A 14,570-nucleotide genomic window follows, 5' to 3' on the forward strand; every position below is an offset into this window, starting at 1 on the left:
CCCTTCGCTGCTGCCCATTGTGCTGCAGTGTGCTGGAGCAGCAAGTCCACCTTTCTTACCTCCCACAGCCTCTTTGGGAGTGGAATCACAACCATGCTCCAGCTTATTAAACCAGAGGCAAGCTTTGCAAATGGCCCCTTTTGACATCATTAAGAAGTGTCCTTTTGGGTGGGATTCTGCTTTGCAGGAGCAGCTCCTCAGCTGGAGGTTATTAACATGACAGGTCTCACATTTAGCTGCTCCTGCATCCATATTCTGTTGTTACTGCAACTCCAAATGTATTTCTGCCCCGGGAGCAGTAAGCCTGAGGAGCCTGAACTTCTTCCAGCCCTCTCTCTCAGTCATTCTTCCACTTTAAATTCTTGGAGTCAGGACTGGGGAATTGTTTGACTTGAAAGGGACTCTTAAAGGTCATGTGATCCAACCCACTGCAATGAACAGGGGCACCCACAGCTCCATGAGGTGCTCAGAGCCCATCCAGCCTGACCTTGGCTGTATCCAGGGATGGAGCACCACCACCTTTCTGGGCAGCCTGTGCCAGTGCCTCACTGCCCTTATTGCAAAAATCTTCTTCTTTATATCCAGTCTAAATCTAAATCTCCTCTCTTTTAGTTTGAAGCCAATTCCCCTTGTCCCATCACAACAGTTAGGTATCTAGACAGAAAAAAAACAAGCACATGGTGTGATGGATCCTAAGCCAGGAGTCAAGCCCTGTGCTTCTGTTAATTATTTCTACCACCAATTGGCTGGAGACAGCATTTCATATCACCAATGCCTGTGGTGGTATCCTTACTGCAACAAAAATGGAACCAAACCATCTCCATTATCCCAAAGCAGGAAGCCTTCAAATATATGAATAGTCAAGATCCAGACTCCGCTTGGAGAGTTACTGCTCCCCAGGCAGCTTTCTCATGTCCTCTCTCTACGTTTTATGGCTTTCTCACGATAAATAGTGAGTAAAGGCTGAAAAAACAACAGACCATAATTTCTGTTCTCCCATAACTATGAGCTTTAAGGAACACCACTGACATCAGAAAATATACAGCAGCATAGCTGAAGTCAGCATTTTACCCTGCACTTCCATGTCACCTCATCTTCAGTGGCAAAAAGTCCCAGCTGGAGCTTTGAGGGATGGCTCACAGCACACCTGAGCACACAAGGTCAGGCAATGCCTTTGCTGGGAGGGTCTGGTGATAGAAGAGAAAGAAACACATATGGCCTGGGGCTTGTATAAAAGCCAGAGAACAAGATTCTGCTCAGGTGTGATGGAGTGGAGAGCCTGAAGGGATTTTCTCATCATGGCTCAGCATGATTTGCTGAGGGTTTGAAGCTCCTTCCTTCTCCAGAGGGAATGCAGTGTGATGCTAAGACAAAAGTTGTCAAAGCTTCCTCTTGTTTGTTCTTCCCCCTTTTTCTCAGCAGAAGAGCTATTCAGCAGTTTCCCCCATGTTTTCAACCCAGATGAGGATACAGCTCTCTTTAAGGTGAGCAGTGCTGCTGAGCTTATCCAGACTGATACAGGTTCCTTTATGCAGGCAAAGCAATACCTTTGCAGTGATAATTCAGTCCTCAGAGCCCTCACACCATTAAGCATTCCATTGCTGAACCCTCAACTTTGTCTTCCTGCTCAGGCAGTCGGCATTCTTCCACCCAGAGAGGTGAGTAACGTTGGAGGATCAATAGCCATAGGAGGAATCATGCTCTGAGGTCATGCTTTCAAATAGGATTGACTGATCACAAGTCACTGTTCATGCCCCTACAGTGGTAGAGCTGCAGTCTGAACAAACTCATGCAGAAAATAATTTGTGCATATCGGGCCAGATCTCTGCAGTCTTTATTCAGGCTTTGTTTCAGCAATGTCTGTTATTTAACAGCAGTGTGTTCAGTTGCAAATGGAGACTCAGGCATTTTAATCCTAGCTGGCAATTGGAAAAAAGAAGTTGTACATTCTCATTTTAAAGGCTTGCATCTAGTAAAGGATGCTCACATCTTAGTACCTAGAACCTGAAATGGTTGATAACTGAGCCACTGCATGCATATGAAGCACACAAGATGGTGATGAAGCCAGATAGCTGTGAGAGCTACTCACAGATAATGAAAGCTGTGTGCCATAAAGACGTGCATGGGCAATCACAGCTCATTATAGATATGCATGTCAAGAAGTTTATGGCAAAGGCATTATATTGTTGAAACCAGTGGCCCCAAGAGGAGAGATGCGATGGGAACTCATGGGGCTGTGACTTGTGGCTGTTGTCTCACATGGGTTTGGGCAGCCACGTATCAAGTATCCTGCCACAGGTGCTGTGGAACTGCTACATCAGTTTTTTTCCAAGCAAAACTCAAAGCAGATAGCTTCACATCAAGGATGAACCTGATCTTTCACTCTTAATAACTCCAGATCAAAAGATCAGAGAAAAACAGGTCAATACCCATGACTTTGTCGATGTTCTGCTGTGCACATGGCTTTCATTTAACAGAAGAGATCTTAGCTCCTTTCCCTGAAGCTTTCTCAGCTGGGAGATTCAAACTTCCAGTAAACTCATTCTCTGGTGGAAGAAGTTTGGTTTCCTGGAGAGGAAACCTGCCATCTGGCAGTACTGGTGCAAAGATTTGCATGATCTTCTTATACCACACATGCAGACAAACTACTCCCCAAGTGCTGCTGTGTGCCATGAGGGGGGGATAGTAGCTTAGTAGCTAAAAGCACAGATTCATTAAGTAATCCATAAAATTACCACAAACCTGGAGAAATCCAGTGGTGTGCTGTTGCACAGGCATTTCCTGGCTCCCTGAGCCAATAAATACATAGATACCTCTCTGTTATGGGCAGTATTGTTGTTTTGTAGTAGAACCAACAACCAGGGAGGTCTTCCAGACCTGCCTCTCTCTACCCAAAAATAAGGCAAAGCCTCACAGCCCCCAGACAGACTCACAGCCTATATACAGACCTGGGTCATGGGGATATTGCTATTTCTGCTTGCTCAGCTGTCTTACACAGACTGCACGGAAAGAGATACAAGAAGCATGTGCACCAGAGAAAAAAGAAGTGGAAGTGCAGAGCTCTGCTCAGAGAACAGGTTCCCCTCTCTCTGGACTGCTCAACTCCTATCAGCCTGTTAAATCTGCAGTTCAAATATTAAGCAGAAGACACATTTGAGCTCCATAGAGCGAGATGACTGAAAGTATATAGATGTTGAGAAAAAGGTAAATAAATCCACTAATCCCACACGTCTTCACTTCTGTAGACCATTTCAGCTGTTATTTTAATTGGATCTTTGATTTGTATCTGATCACTGATCCATGGGGGATGCTTACAGAGTCACATTTTGGCAGAAACTGCAATGTGTGCATAGAAAGCAGCACCAACAATATATTATTTGTGATTGACCAGGATGACATCTCTGAGTTGGTCAGGCAGACATCATGGCTGATTGCCATACTCACTGCCTTGAGACCCATGGAGACCACTCAGAAGCAAGGAAATAAGCAAATCTGGAATTCAGACTTTCTTGGATGCTGGGCTTTGACAAGCCATTGTCCTTTGTGCCTTTGAATCTCTGTCTGCAGACAAGCCCCAGGGAAGCACACAGGAGGGGATGCTGTTTGGCACTCCCTACGCTCCATCAATATGGAAGTGGTTTGCACAGCATTTACCCCTTCACAGTTTTCCTTAATAATGTGCATGGAGTAGAAACAAACAAAGAACTGCTTTTAAGGAAGAATCCTATCCCTGATAGTCTATCTACCTAATGTTTGGTGCAGTACACGTGCAAAGTGCTTCCCCAAGGTGGATTCCATGATTCTGTAAGAGATGTGGTTTAGTGGGGAAACACTGGTGGTAGGAGGACAGTTGGACTAGACAATCTTGAAGGTCTTTTCCAATCTTGGTGATTCTGAGACTAATTTCAAGCCTTTGTGAGTTCAGAACTGCCTGGAATTGTGCTCGTGGATCTACTGAGTCCACCTCTGCCAGGGATACCACTGTTTCCATAGCAACTCTTCATCTCCCATTTTTGTCATTCCTTTCCCTTTGATTAGATAATTCCCAGATACAGAACAAGCTAGCAGCACCCAGGTGCAGCGGAGTTTGCATGAGCACTTGTTTAGAAGGAGCATGCCACCTGATGTATCCCCACTACAGGCTGCTGCCTCCTCTTGGAGGCCTTGGCCTCTGCTGAATGCTCCTCAGCTCAGAGTGAGAAGGCTTCCAGCTCACCTCCTGCTCCAGAGCAGCACTGAGTACTCTGCAAAGCTCATGCACACCCACACACTGGAATAGTCTATATCCAGGGTCCATTAAGTTTATAGTGACTGTATCCAGTGTTTTTTTTTTTTTTTTTTTCCCATTTCTTGGCAATGCTCACACAGCAGTTCTTGCTCTACGGTGATTGGCTGAGGTTGTCAGGGACAACCTCACAGAGGCCCAGAATTGAGTGCCCAGGTCCACATCCAGGCATCCTTTGAAGATTTCCAAGGCGGATGTTCCACAACCTCTAAAAGACTGGGAGAAGGACAGTAACAGCCCAGTAGGCAAGTTTCGATAAAGCTTTCCTTGACTGCAACCGCTGCTTCAGATCACTCAGATGCATGTCTTCCTTTTCTCCTACAGTTGGCCATGGGCAGAGCGAGGGGGATCGGATGGTTGTCTCCGATTTCCACGTCTTCATCAGGGACAGCTTACAGCACATCGATCTCATGAAAAAGGATCATCCAGGGCTGCCCATCTTCATCCTGGGGCACTCCATGGTAAGCATCATCCCCACCCCTCCTTGCAGGGTACAATCAATTTGTCAGCATGCCTAACTGCACGAGATCTGCCTCCGTTATAGCTAGTCCTTAACTTCTCTACCTGGATCATGGCTCTAATTAGTGCCCATTTGCAACAATGGACCTGTCTTTTAGTAAGACGGTTCAATCATACTGAAAACTCAATAAATCCTACCCCCCCCCCCCCCCTCCCCGTAGCATCGGGCTTCTCCTTTCATTTTACCCAGTAACCAGGAGAGTAAGCCCTCCAGAGCTTTGTGAGCAGCCAGGGGATGAAGCACGAAAGCACTGCATAGCCTCATTCTGTTAAACAACCTTACAGGGAAGCGTACCAAGGCTTAGGGCCACCAAAACAAAGGCAATGATTTGGTGAACAGATCTGAAGTCTGGTTCTGACAGCACGGGCCAAATCCCTTTATTCAAGCGAGCAATATTCCCATTGATGTCATTGATCTTCTCCCCCTGCCTTCCCGGAGGAGAGAAAAATGAATAAGTGCTTTGGGATTCAGCCCATGCTCAGATAAACGATTGTTCTTGCATAAGAACGCATGGCATGCTCTGAAGTGCTCCGCTGTAACAAGGAGCTAATTTCCCAGCCAGGTCTTTCAGATGCGTCTCACTGCTGCTCCATTTAACGAGCCCTTGCTTCTCTGGCACCGTGGAAGGTCACCAAAGATTTCCCTTGGCAACTAATCCTCTGCAAACTTCCCCCAGCAAGCCAGCCAAGTGCCTGCATCCCCAGCCCTCCTCCTGTCCTCAGGCTGAGCCTGGCCACATTTGGCTCAAAGTGATGTGCGGGGTGCACGGAGTCAGGATGGGCTGGTGGGGTTGGTGATGTGGACAAGAAGATTATTTAACTCCCAATAACGAATGAGGATTTCTGCATGCTGGGTAGTTTGGCAGAAATTGTTTGCTTTTTTGAACTAAACCCTTCCAGTAACAGGATTACTATATAAGCGAGATGTTGTGATCTGCATTAAGCCGTGTTATTTTGCATTGCAGGGGGGAGCCATCTCCATTCTGACAGCCAGCGAGAGACCCAGTGACTTTTCAGGCATGCTGCTAATCTCTCCTCTGGTGGTTGCTAGCCCAGAAGTTGCCACCCCCATCAAGGTAAGAGCCAACCCCCAGTGCACCCAGTCATCTTCTCCATTGAAGGAGACTTCCAGCTTCCTTCCATTAGGACAAGGGAAAATGGTTACAAACTAAAAGTGGGGAGATTTAGACTGGATATAGGGCAGATTTTTTTTTCTTATTTTTTTTATTATTATTATTTATTTATAGTAAGGGCACTGGCACAGGCTGCCCAGAGAGGTGGTAGTGCCCCATCCCTGGAGACAGCCTAGGCCAGGCTGGATGGGCTCTGAGCATCTGATGGAGCTGTGGATGTCCCTGTTCATTGAAGGGGTTGGACTGATGGCCTTTAAGAGGCCCTTGCAACTCAAATGAACTTATGAGAACACCATACCCACTAAGATACATACCACCTGAATGCCAGTCAGTACACTGCTTTGGAGCACCTCTCTCACAGCTGCACCCACTATTTGGAGGGGAAGCAGATCCTGAACTCATCCAGAAAAAGCCTATTCAAATGGAAGCCAGAGAGCAATGCACTACAGGAGGTGGCAGCAGACTGTGCCTCATCACACGTCCCGCAGCAACCCACGCTGCACCGGCCTTCCCCTTCCTCTCAGTTTTCTCCCTGACTCATACAAAGTCTGGTACAGTTCAACACAGGCTGCTGGTGATGTCAGGCTGGGGTTATTTTTGACATTTGGGGGATGATCGGGTTCTAAACAAAACTGGAGCTCCTGAGTCCCAGGAATCCATGAGTCTGAATGGCTTCCAGCTAGAGCATCAACAGCAGCATCTTGGCTTGGTACCATTGCTGGTCCTCGAGCTGGTCCTCCTCCAGTCCACATCTCCTGTCCTGGGTTATATCTGACCCCGGTTTGCACTGCCTGTTCTGCCCGTCCCAGGGAGGCAGCCAACCCTCAGCTCTCCCCTCCTTTCTGGATGCTTAAAAGAATAAACAACTCTAAAAAAGAAACTGTAAGCAAAGGAAAGGACCAACTAAGGCAGCAGTAATGAGAGAACAACTCATTCCCACAGACCTCGTCCCTTTAACCTTTTTCCCTTAGACTCCTCCTAGGGCTAGCTTCTCACTTTAATCTACTTCTGAACTATTTCTCCTCTTTTTTTTTTTTTTTTCCTCCTGAGAAAAAGGAAACATCTTGCCTCAGCTTTCAGCATAATCCTGTCACACTTTGTGCTGTATCTAACCCACCAACTGACTCCACGAAAGAATACAAGCCCCAAGGGTGGCTTTTAATCATCTTGCTTTTCCATAGATGGAAATGGATTGAGACCTCCAGCCTTAAAATGCCAAACCCTGCTGAGAGCTGCACCACCTGGATGCCAGTCAGTGTTCTCCTCATGAGTGACTCCCCACAGGTGGAAAACGCAGCTCTAAGAGGAAGAAAAGCTTTCTATTCAGTTTGCTAGATGCTAAATCCTTTCTGAAACAGGGACTAACCAGCTCTATGGAAACTAGTATTATTGCAGTTTGGTTTCTTGCAGGTCAGTAGCAGATAGCAGCTAAATTTCAGTTCAGGAAATCCTAATCTCTAACTGAAGCATTGCAAAGTTGTTTATGGGGTCACATTCCTAGGAAGCATCTCAAGCACAATAATAAAAGTTCACAGCACATCCCCTTCTCCCTCAGATCTATTGCTGCTTCTCAAAACTGGTAAAAATGTAATTATTTCTGAAGTATTTCTGCTCTGTCAAATGTATTCAAAGTCATTCCTGGAGTTGGAAAGATATTTGCAAGAGGAAGGAGTGAAAGCAAGCAGAATATTCCTGCAGAAGCTGCCACTTCCCGAAAAATTGAGGTGGAAACACTTGTGTGCTTTTCCCTTCTCAGAGCCAAAGGAAGCAGCATTGGTGCCAGTGCCTCTGAGGCACAAAGGCTCTGGTTTTCCCCTGGAACCGGTGTGACTTCCAGGCCATGAGCCATTTCCCAAGGTCCACTGCATTCAGCCCATTGCTGGGCAGTTTCCCACTGAGCAAGAATTTACCTTGGCTACACAAGTAGTTCAAAGCAGTGACACAATTCATCCAGTGCCCTGTGACTCCTGGTAGAAACACCTACCTACTTGTTCCAAACCCAGTGAGGAGAGCAGGATCCTGCTGCTCTCTCTGGACCAAACTTGGCTCTGAGCCTTCTGAATTTCAAAGGATGCAGAGGGACAGAAATCACATGTGCTGACAAAGAGCAGCATGAGAATAAGAAAGTATGTCCCGCTGAATTTCTGCTGCTGAATGCTGTGAAATAGAGTGGGCTGCACAATCTCATAGGAAGTAATAATCCCTACCCCCAGCATATGCCTTACAGAATCAGTACACGAGAATGGCTCTTGGCTTTGAGTTTTCCATTTGGCCTCTTGCTGAGGTATGAAAACATCATACTTGGCATATCCTTGATCGTACACCATCTCATTTTCCTGATATCCCATCTCCCTGACATCCCTGTACCCACTGCTCTCAGCCTGATACCAATAGCTTATCAGTGTTTCTTCCGGAGATTTTTCTGCTCAGCAAAACAAGCCTGGCTAGCATATGCAGCTCACACATCACCTATTTGACAATCCAGCTCACTTGGTGGTGAACTGAACTAAAAAGCATTCACTCAAGCAGTTGGTCAAGAAGAGATCTTGAGAGAGAAGTAAGCACATAGAGATGTGTGGGGACAGAGATTACTTCGTTCAGAAGAAACATGTCTACACCACAGAGCATCCATGCTGTTAAACAATGCAAAACCCATGACGTCAGCTTTGAGTTGCATTTCCAGTCAAGAGGCAATGTTCAGCACTCCATTTCAATCTTATCCCAAGATGATTCTCACAGAGAGATGTGAGATCTGAACAGTGTTAGGATTTCACACACCTGCACTGAGCAGCTCAAACAGCTGATGCTCTAAAGCATCATCCTCAGCCCAGCCAATATTCCCAGCATTGCACTCTTGGTCATTTGGGAGCAGTTATCTCAAGAACCAACAATTGCCACTTTGAACCAACAGGGACAAAAATCTTCATATATCAAATACAGCCAGCCCTTCAATAGCATGGCTTTTAATTAAAGTCCAGCATGTCACAGGTTGCATCACATCGCTCATAATCATTGAAGGCTCAGGGGAACCTTTTGTCTCTTTGATTAGAACATAAAACTTGAGTTTTCCACTGGATGTGACCTTGACTCATAGGACAAGAGATAACAGCCTTAAGTTGTGCCAGGGGAGGTTCAGGTTGGATGTTAGGAACAGTTTCTTCTTAGAAAGAGCAGTGATGCACTGGCACTGCTGGAGTCGCTGTGCCTGGAGGTGTTTGAGAACTGTGGAGATGTGGCACTGAGGGATGTGGTTATGGGCACGGTGTGGATGGGTTGACAGTTGGACTTGGTGATCTTTTCCAAACTTAATGATTCAATGAATCCAAATATGGATGGTGTACCGCCTGCAGATCTGAAGACTCTCCAGAAGCCAGAGTCCTTTCCCAATTAGGCTTTTATACCGAAAGGTTCTGCCTGTGTTTAAATAAGAGTTCCTGCACACACAGGAAGTACACGGGCACATCTGACATGCTATCTACAGAGCCCAGGGCTTCCCTTACACAGCTGAACATCAGAAACAACTGCGCTGACACCACTCACCTGGGCTGGAAGTGCTTGGGACCAAATCCAGCTGTATTTCCATAGCAGTTTGGCAAAACTCCAGATACGTGCAGAAGCTCCAGGAATTTTCCAAAGCATGTCACAGAGGCCATCTGTAGGCTGTGGAGATAAGCACGTATCTTTAGAACAGAGAAATGGTCACACTGGATCTGACAAGTGTGCAGCTCATCACCATCAAACACATTACTTCTGTAATGTAAGAGTACATCAATTTACTGTACCCTAAAGCTGAATTTAGAAGTAAGGAAAGCCCTCCCCCCCATTTTATGGGTTTTAGACCTAATTATCTATGGCCTTAACACCTGGATTTTGCAACTGATATTCTAAACAGATCTTGAGAGAGCATCAGCTGATCTCTCATGCCAAGGTTTTCCCCTTCACTTAACGATCATTAGGCACAGGAACTCACACTAGCACTTAACTCAGGCCCCAGTTTTAGGGCAGCCTAATTGCCTAAGGTTGACACAGTAACGTTCAGAGGCAGGAACATCCAAACCACTATTCAGATCTCAGGTTCTGAGGTTGTTTCTCTTAGCCTCCATAGACTGCAAAGAAAACCTACAATAATTACATTTCCAAATTAAATATCTTAGCTAAGGATCTGCAGTTACTTTAGGTATATCTGGGTCACTGTAAGTGGCTTAGAGAAGCAAAATGCTGCAGCATTGTCAGCAAAGCCCTTGCCTAGAATTCATTCAGATGAATTCCTCAAATCATCATATTGCATTAACACAAGAGAAGACCTCATTCTTGCTCATTATACCTGCCCCTGTGTGGGTGTATTTTTAATGGGTCAGCTCCAGACAGCTCAGTAGAGGTTACTTTTATTCACACAGTGCCATTTTAACATGGTTTAGAGGGTATGGTGGAGATTAATTGATGATCTTAACAGTCTTTTCCACTTTAATGATTCTAAGGAACGATGACATCTGCGTAAGAACAGGCAGCAGCAGGTGTAGATACTCCAAACCCAAGAAAAATGGAGTTCACAATTCAATAATAAAGAAACCACTTACCCCTTCCCAAGGATCAGGGCACACTAAACACTACCAGGGAGATAATCCCTAAGTAAAGGTACTTCCCTTGTGGCTGCCATCCTTTAAATGAGGTTAGGAAGCAGTGTACCCAGAATCCACCCCTTCCAATCACAAAGATCAATTGCTTCCACCTGTGCACCCAGGGCTGACTACACTCCTTCACCAAGTGCTCAATCACTGGTTCAGGCCCTGACCTAACAGTTCCCATAAATCGGTTATAGTCATATCCAGCCCAAAGCACAGGTGCTCAGATCTGCTATGAGTCTTTACTGCTTGTCACGTTGGATGACTTTGACTGCAACCTTGCGTTATTCCTCTAATATCATAATTACTCTGCCATGTATCATCTGCGATCCGAAATGTCAGAGCACTTCAGTAGTGATTAAATCTAAGCAGAAACAGGGAACATAGGTGACAGCTCACCTGCAGGTGAGGGGCTGTAACATAGACCAACATACACTAATGGCACAATTTTCTCAAGTGGTGATCACTTAATTAAAGACAGATACCAAAGATCAGAGCAGAAGCGTGGTACCAACGTACTTGTAGTGCTATTCAAATGAAAGATGCTACCCTTTCATCTGCCAGCAGTTTCAGGCCTGGGCTGCTGAATGCTTTTGTGTTTCCTTCCCAGGAGACAAGTGAGCAATAGATTCCTTAGCCAACGCATGCACATTTTGTTGGTGTTTATTTGCAGGTTCCCCTGAGGAACTGCTTATCAGAAAGAGTGCAGCCTTGGCAACTCCTGTAAATGGCATGGAGTGTGCACCCAGCCTGAAATCAGAGCTGGGGCGGCAGGACAGGGCAGTGAGAACCAGAAAAAAACAGCTCCACGGGGAATGGAAACAGCTTTTTCTTATCAAGGTGCCTCACCGATGCCTCTTTGAGAGTGAGAAAAAAGGAAGGGGTGATGAAGCTGCAATGTGGTGGACTGAGAGCTGACACATGTCAGACCTGCACACTCACCCGATCCCAGGAGCAGTTTAAACACTCACTTCAAGAGAAATGTTTTAAATATAGGACAGATCTCTCTCCTGTGTCAGCTGACATTCCTCAACTGTTTAATTTCAGTGCTGATTCCCACCAGCTCAGGATTAGGTCCTCTATATCTCTCTTGCCCTGACCAGCTCCTTAACTACTTGTTTTCCTCTCCCACAGGTTTTTGCAGCAAAAGTACTCAACCTCGTGCTTCCAAACTTGTCACTGGGATCAATAGATCCAAATGCAATTTCCCGGAACAAGAAGGAGGTGAGAACCTTAATGCCACTTAAAGTTACTGCGTGGTCAGTATCCTTTTGCGGTCCTCTTTTTTCTGTTAAAAATAATTAAAAAAAAAAAAAAGGCATTTTGCTAAATCACTAGGGCTAGATCCATGCCCTTTTGCACAGAGCAGAATATGTGGCTCACCATGGGAAAGCAGCCCTCAGTCCCTCCATACCTCCTGCACCCGTGACTGCTCTGGGTGTCCCTTCTGCACCACCACAGCTCCTCACAACCAGCTCATGCAGATTGCAAACGTTACTGAAGGCTGCATTTCCAAACCTGCTCTTTGCCATGCAAAACTCAGTGCTAGTGGTTGGTATTCCTGCTTACATACCAGAATGGCATTGTGCTGAATGCATTCAGACAGATGAAAAAAGCGTGCTTGCCCCAAAGACCTTGCTACAAGGTCTCCTGGATTGCACTCTGGCTCTGTCACAGCCTTTCTGAACAAATCATGTATTCTTTCTGTGCCTGGGAATAATACTGAAGTGAGCTGCAATTGAAGCAGCCATTGTAACGACCTAATTCCAGCTCCACTGCCAGTGTGAATGGAGTGGTTCCAGGATCAGCTTCTCTCAGTGTCACCATAGCTCGAGACTCTTCTCCCATTCATACCCCCTCCTAGCAATAACCATTGCAGCCCATTCATGCCACCATTGGCACAGCCAGGTGTCCTTGCAACTGCTGCCACAATACATGACAGTTCTCTTTCCTTCTTGGTGTGGAGGGAGGAGAGCAAGCAGGGAGGCTTCGTCTACAGGTGAGTGAAGTTGCTTGGTCCAGAGAGGGAATGACCCAGAACTTGGTGTATTTCAGAAAGTTTGAATGGAGAACACAGCACCCAAGGATGTCTCAAAAGCAGGAGAGCTCACTGCCATAGCAAGTTGTTCCACTGACAAATGCTGTCACTTCTCCTGCTGCTCATGCAGTGCTAGAATTGAAGCTGAAAGGATCGGGAGCAAAGATGATGTCAGCTGATGCAATGCATCAGCTTCAGCACACTCCTCCCTTTGACTCACCTGTTAGGAAACTGCAAAGAAAAGGATTCTCATGGAATAGAATCATAGAATCATGAAGGTTGGAAAAGTCCTCTGTGACCATCTAGTCCAACTACCACCACTACTGCCCTCCAACCACATCCCTCAGTGCCACATGTCCATGGTTCTGGAACACCTCCAGGCACAGTGACTCCACCACTCCCTGGGCAGCTTGTGCCAGCACATTACCAGCTTTTTGGAGAACAGATTATTCCTAATACTCAACCTGAATATTTCCTGGCACAACTTGAGGCTGTACCCTCTTGCCCTATTGAAGAACCACCAGGTTTCCATGGTTCTGGCCCAGGAATTCAAAGGTGCTCACCATCCAGGAGCAGTGAGCGTGGCTGGAACATGTGGCTCTTTGCCTGGCTCAAGGTCATTACGTAGCACTGTGTGTCACAGCTGCTCTTTAAGGAAGGCAGTTTTAAGCACACCTGCTTCCAACAGCTGGATCTTCTGCTGGAAATTGCTGCACTACAGAGCATGACAAGAGAAAAGTGCTGATGGGAGACAACCCGGTCATAACACATTTAGAAAAGTGTCAGTGAACTTCCTTAATTTACCACACAATATTGTCCAAATATTTTCTTATTCCATGGGAACAATTTATAACAAATGCTATCCTGTGTTTTTTTTCCCACCCAAATATTTGCCGCTGCTCCCACTGCTGTGTGATGCTCCAAGTCTCAAGAGCTTCCTGTGTGTGTTGTTTTTCCTCTGCCCTTTCCCTTTCCGTGCAGGAAGGGAAAGCATTTCACAACACACGAGAACAGGTCTGCTTTGGCACGCCTGCTCATAGTGGAGTGGTCCTCAGAAGAAGACTCCCATTCCTCCCTGCTCTGCTGCCTGCCCACCCGCACATGAACTTGCCTCTGGCATAGCAGCAGTGGGCTGCAGTGCACTCACCTAAGGCGCCACAGCATCTCATCTTCTGGCTGCCACTGGCACACACTCCACCCTCCCTTTGGACTCGGGTTGCACAGCCTCAAAGCACGCAGTGTGCTGGAAACATCCATTATTTATATGTTAAACATATTCTTCTGCCCGGCCAACTTTTCGTTCTCTGGAAATGTTTTTGGGATGTCATCCAAGAATTTCCTGATGAGGCTGTGTTCCCAGCAGGCTGTCCTGAGGGTGTAGGCACTGTGATGCAGGATGGCATGGAGATGCTCATTTGATCTGTGTGCAATATGAAATGCAAGAGACAGAAAAGAGAGCAAGGTGCAACTCAAAACCCGACTCCAAGTATAACCCATAAAAGTCTCAAAATGAAACAGGACAAGTAAATCACCTTCACTGCAACAGCAAGCTCCTAAATCTTTTATTTTTTTTCTTTTTAATTATTTATTTTTTGTTGATTAGCTTAAAGCTGTGGACAAGCTTTGTACTCACACCGTGCTCTGAGCATTAACTTTCTGACAAGGATTTTGTTCGTTCACCAGCAGTAGGATCCTCCTACTCACTGCTGATGGATCTGGGTTGGGATTAAGTTATTATTTTTTCCCCCTTCCATCATCTATACAAAAACATTTGTTGACAGCTCAGTAGCTAAAAAAATTCCCTGTTCTTTAGGAAGAGAACAAGAGAAAGAAACCTATTAGGTCATTCTCCTAGCATGTATGGCACTGGGGATGCATAATGCACATGAATTCATCGACATTATTTTACTCCATGGGAAAAGAACTTCTGTCAGTCCACCCACCTACCCCTCCCAATTCTGCCTCTCCCTCAA

General features: G+C 46.0%; 1 protein-coding gene across 2 annotated transcripts in view; it reads left to right on the plus strand.

Moving 5' to 3' along the window:
- Nucleotides 1-14,570, plus strand: part of MGLL (monoglyceride lipase) — a 53,644-nt gene that overhangs the window by 34,523 nt on the left and 4,551 nt on the right. For both annotated transcript variants that reach the window (XM_085235957.1, XM_003210100.5), the window contains exons 4-6: nt 4,610-4,746; nt 5,770-5,880; nt 11,694-11,783. In XM_085235957.1, coding sequence (XP_085092083.1) covers nt 4,610-4,746; nt 5,770-5,880; nt 11,694-11,783 — 338 coding nt within the window. The remainder of the gene's footprint in view (nt 1-4,609; nt 4,747-5,769; nt 5,881-11,693; nt 11,784-14,570) is intronic.

The sequence above is a fragment of the Meleagris gallopavo genome, chromosome 14 (assembly GCF_905368555.1).
Source record: "Meleagris gallopavo chromosome 14, MGAL_WU_HG_1.1, whole genome shotgun sequence".
NCBI lineage: Eukaryota > Metazoa > Chordata > Aves > Galliformes > Phasianidae > Meleagris > Meleagris gallopavo.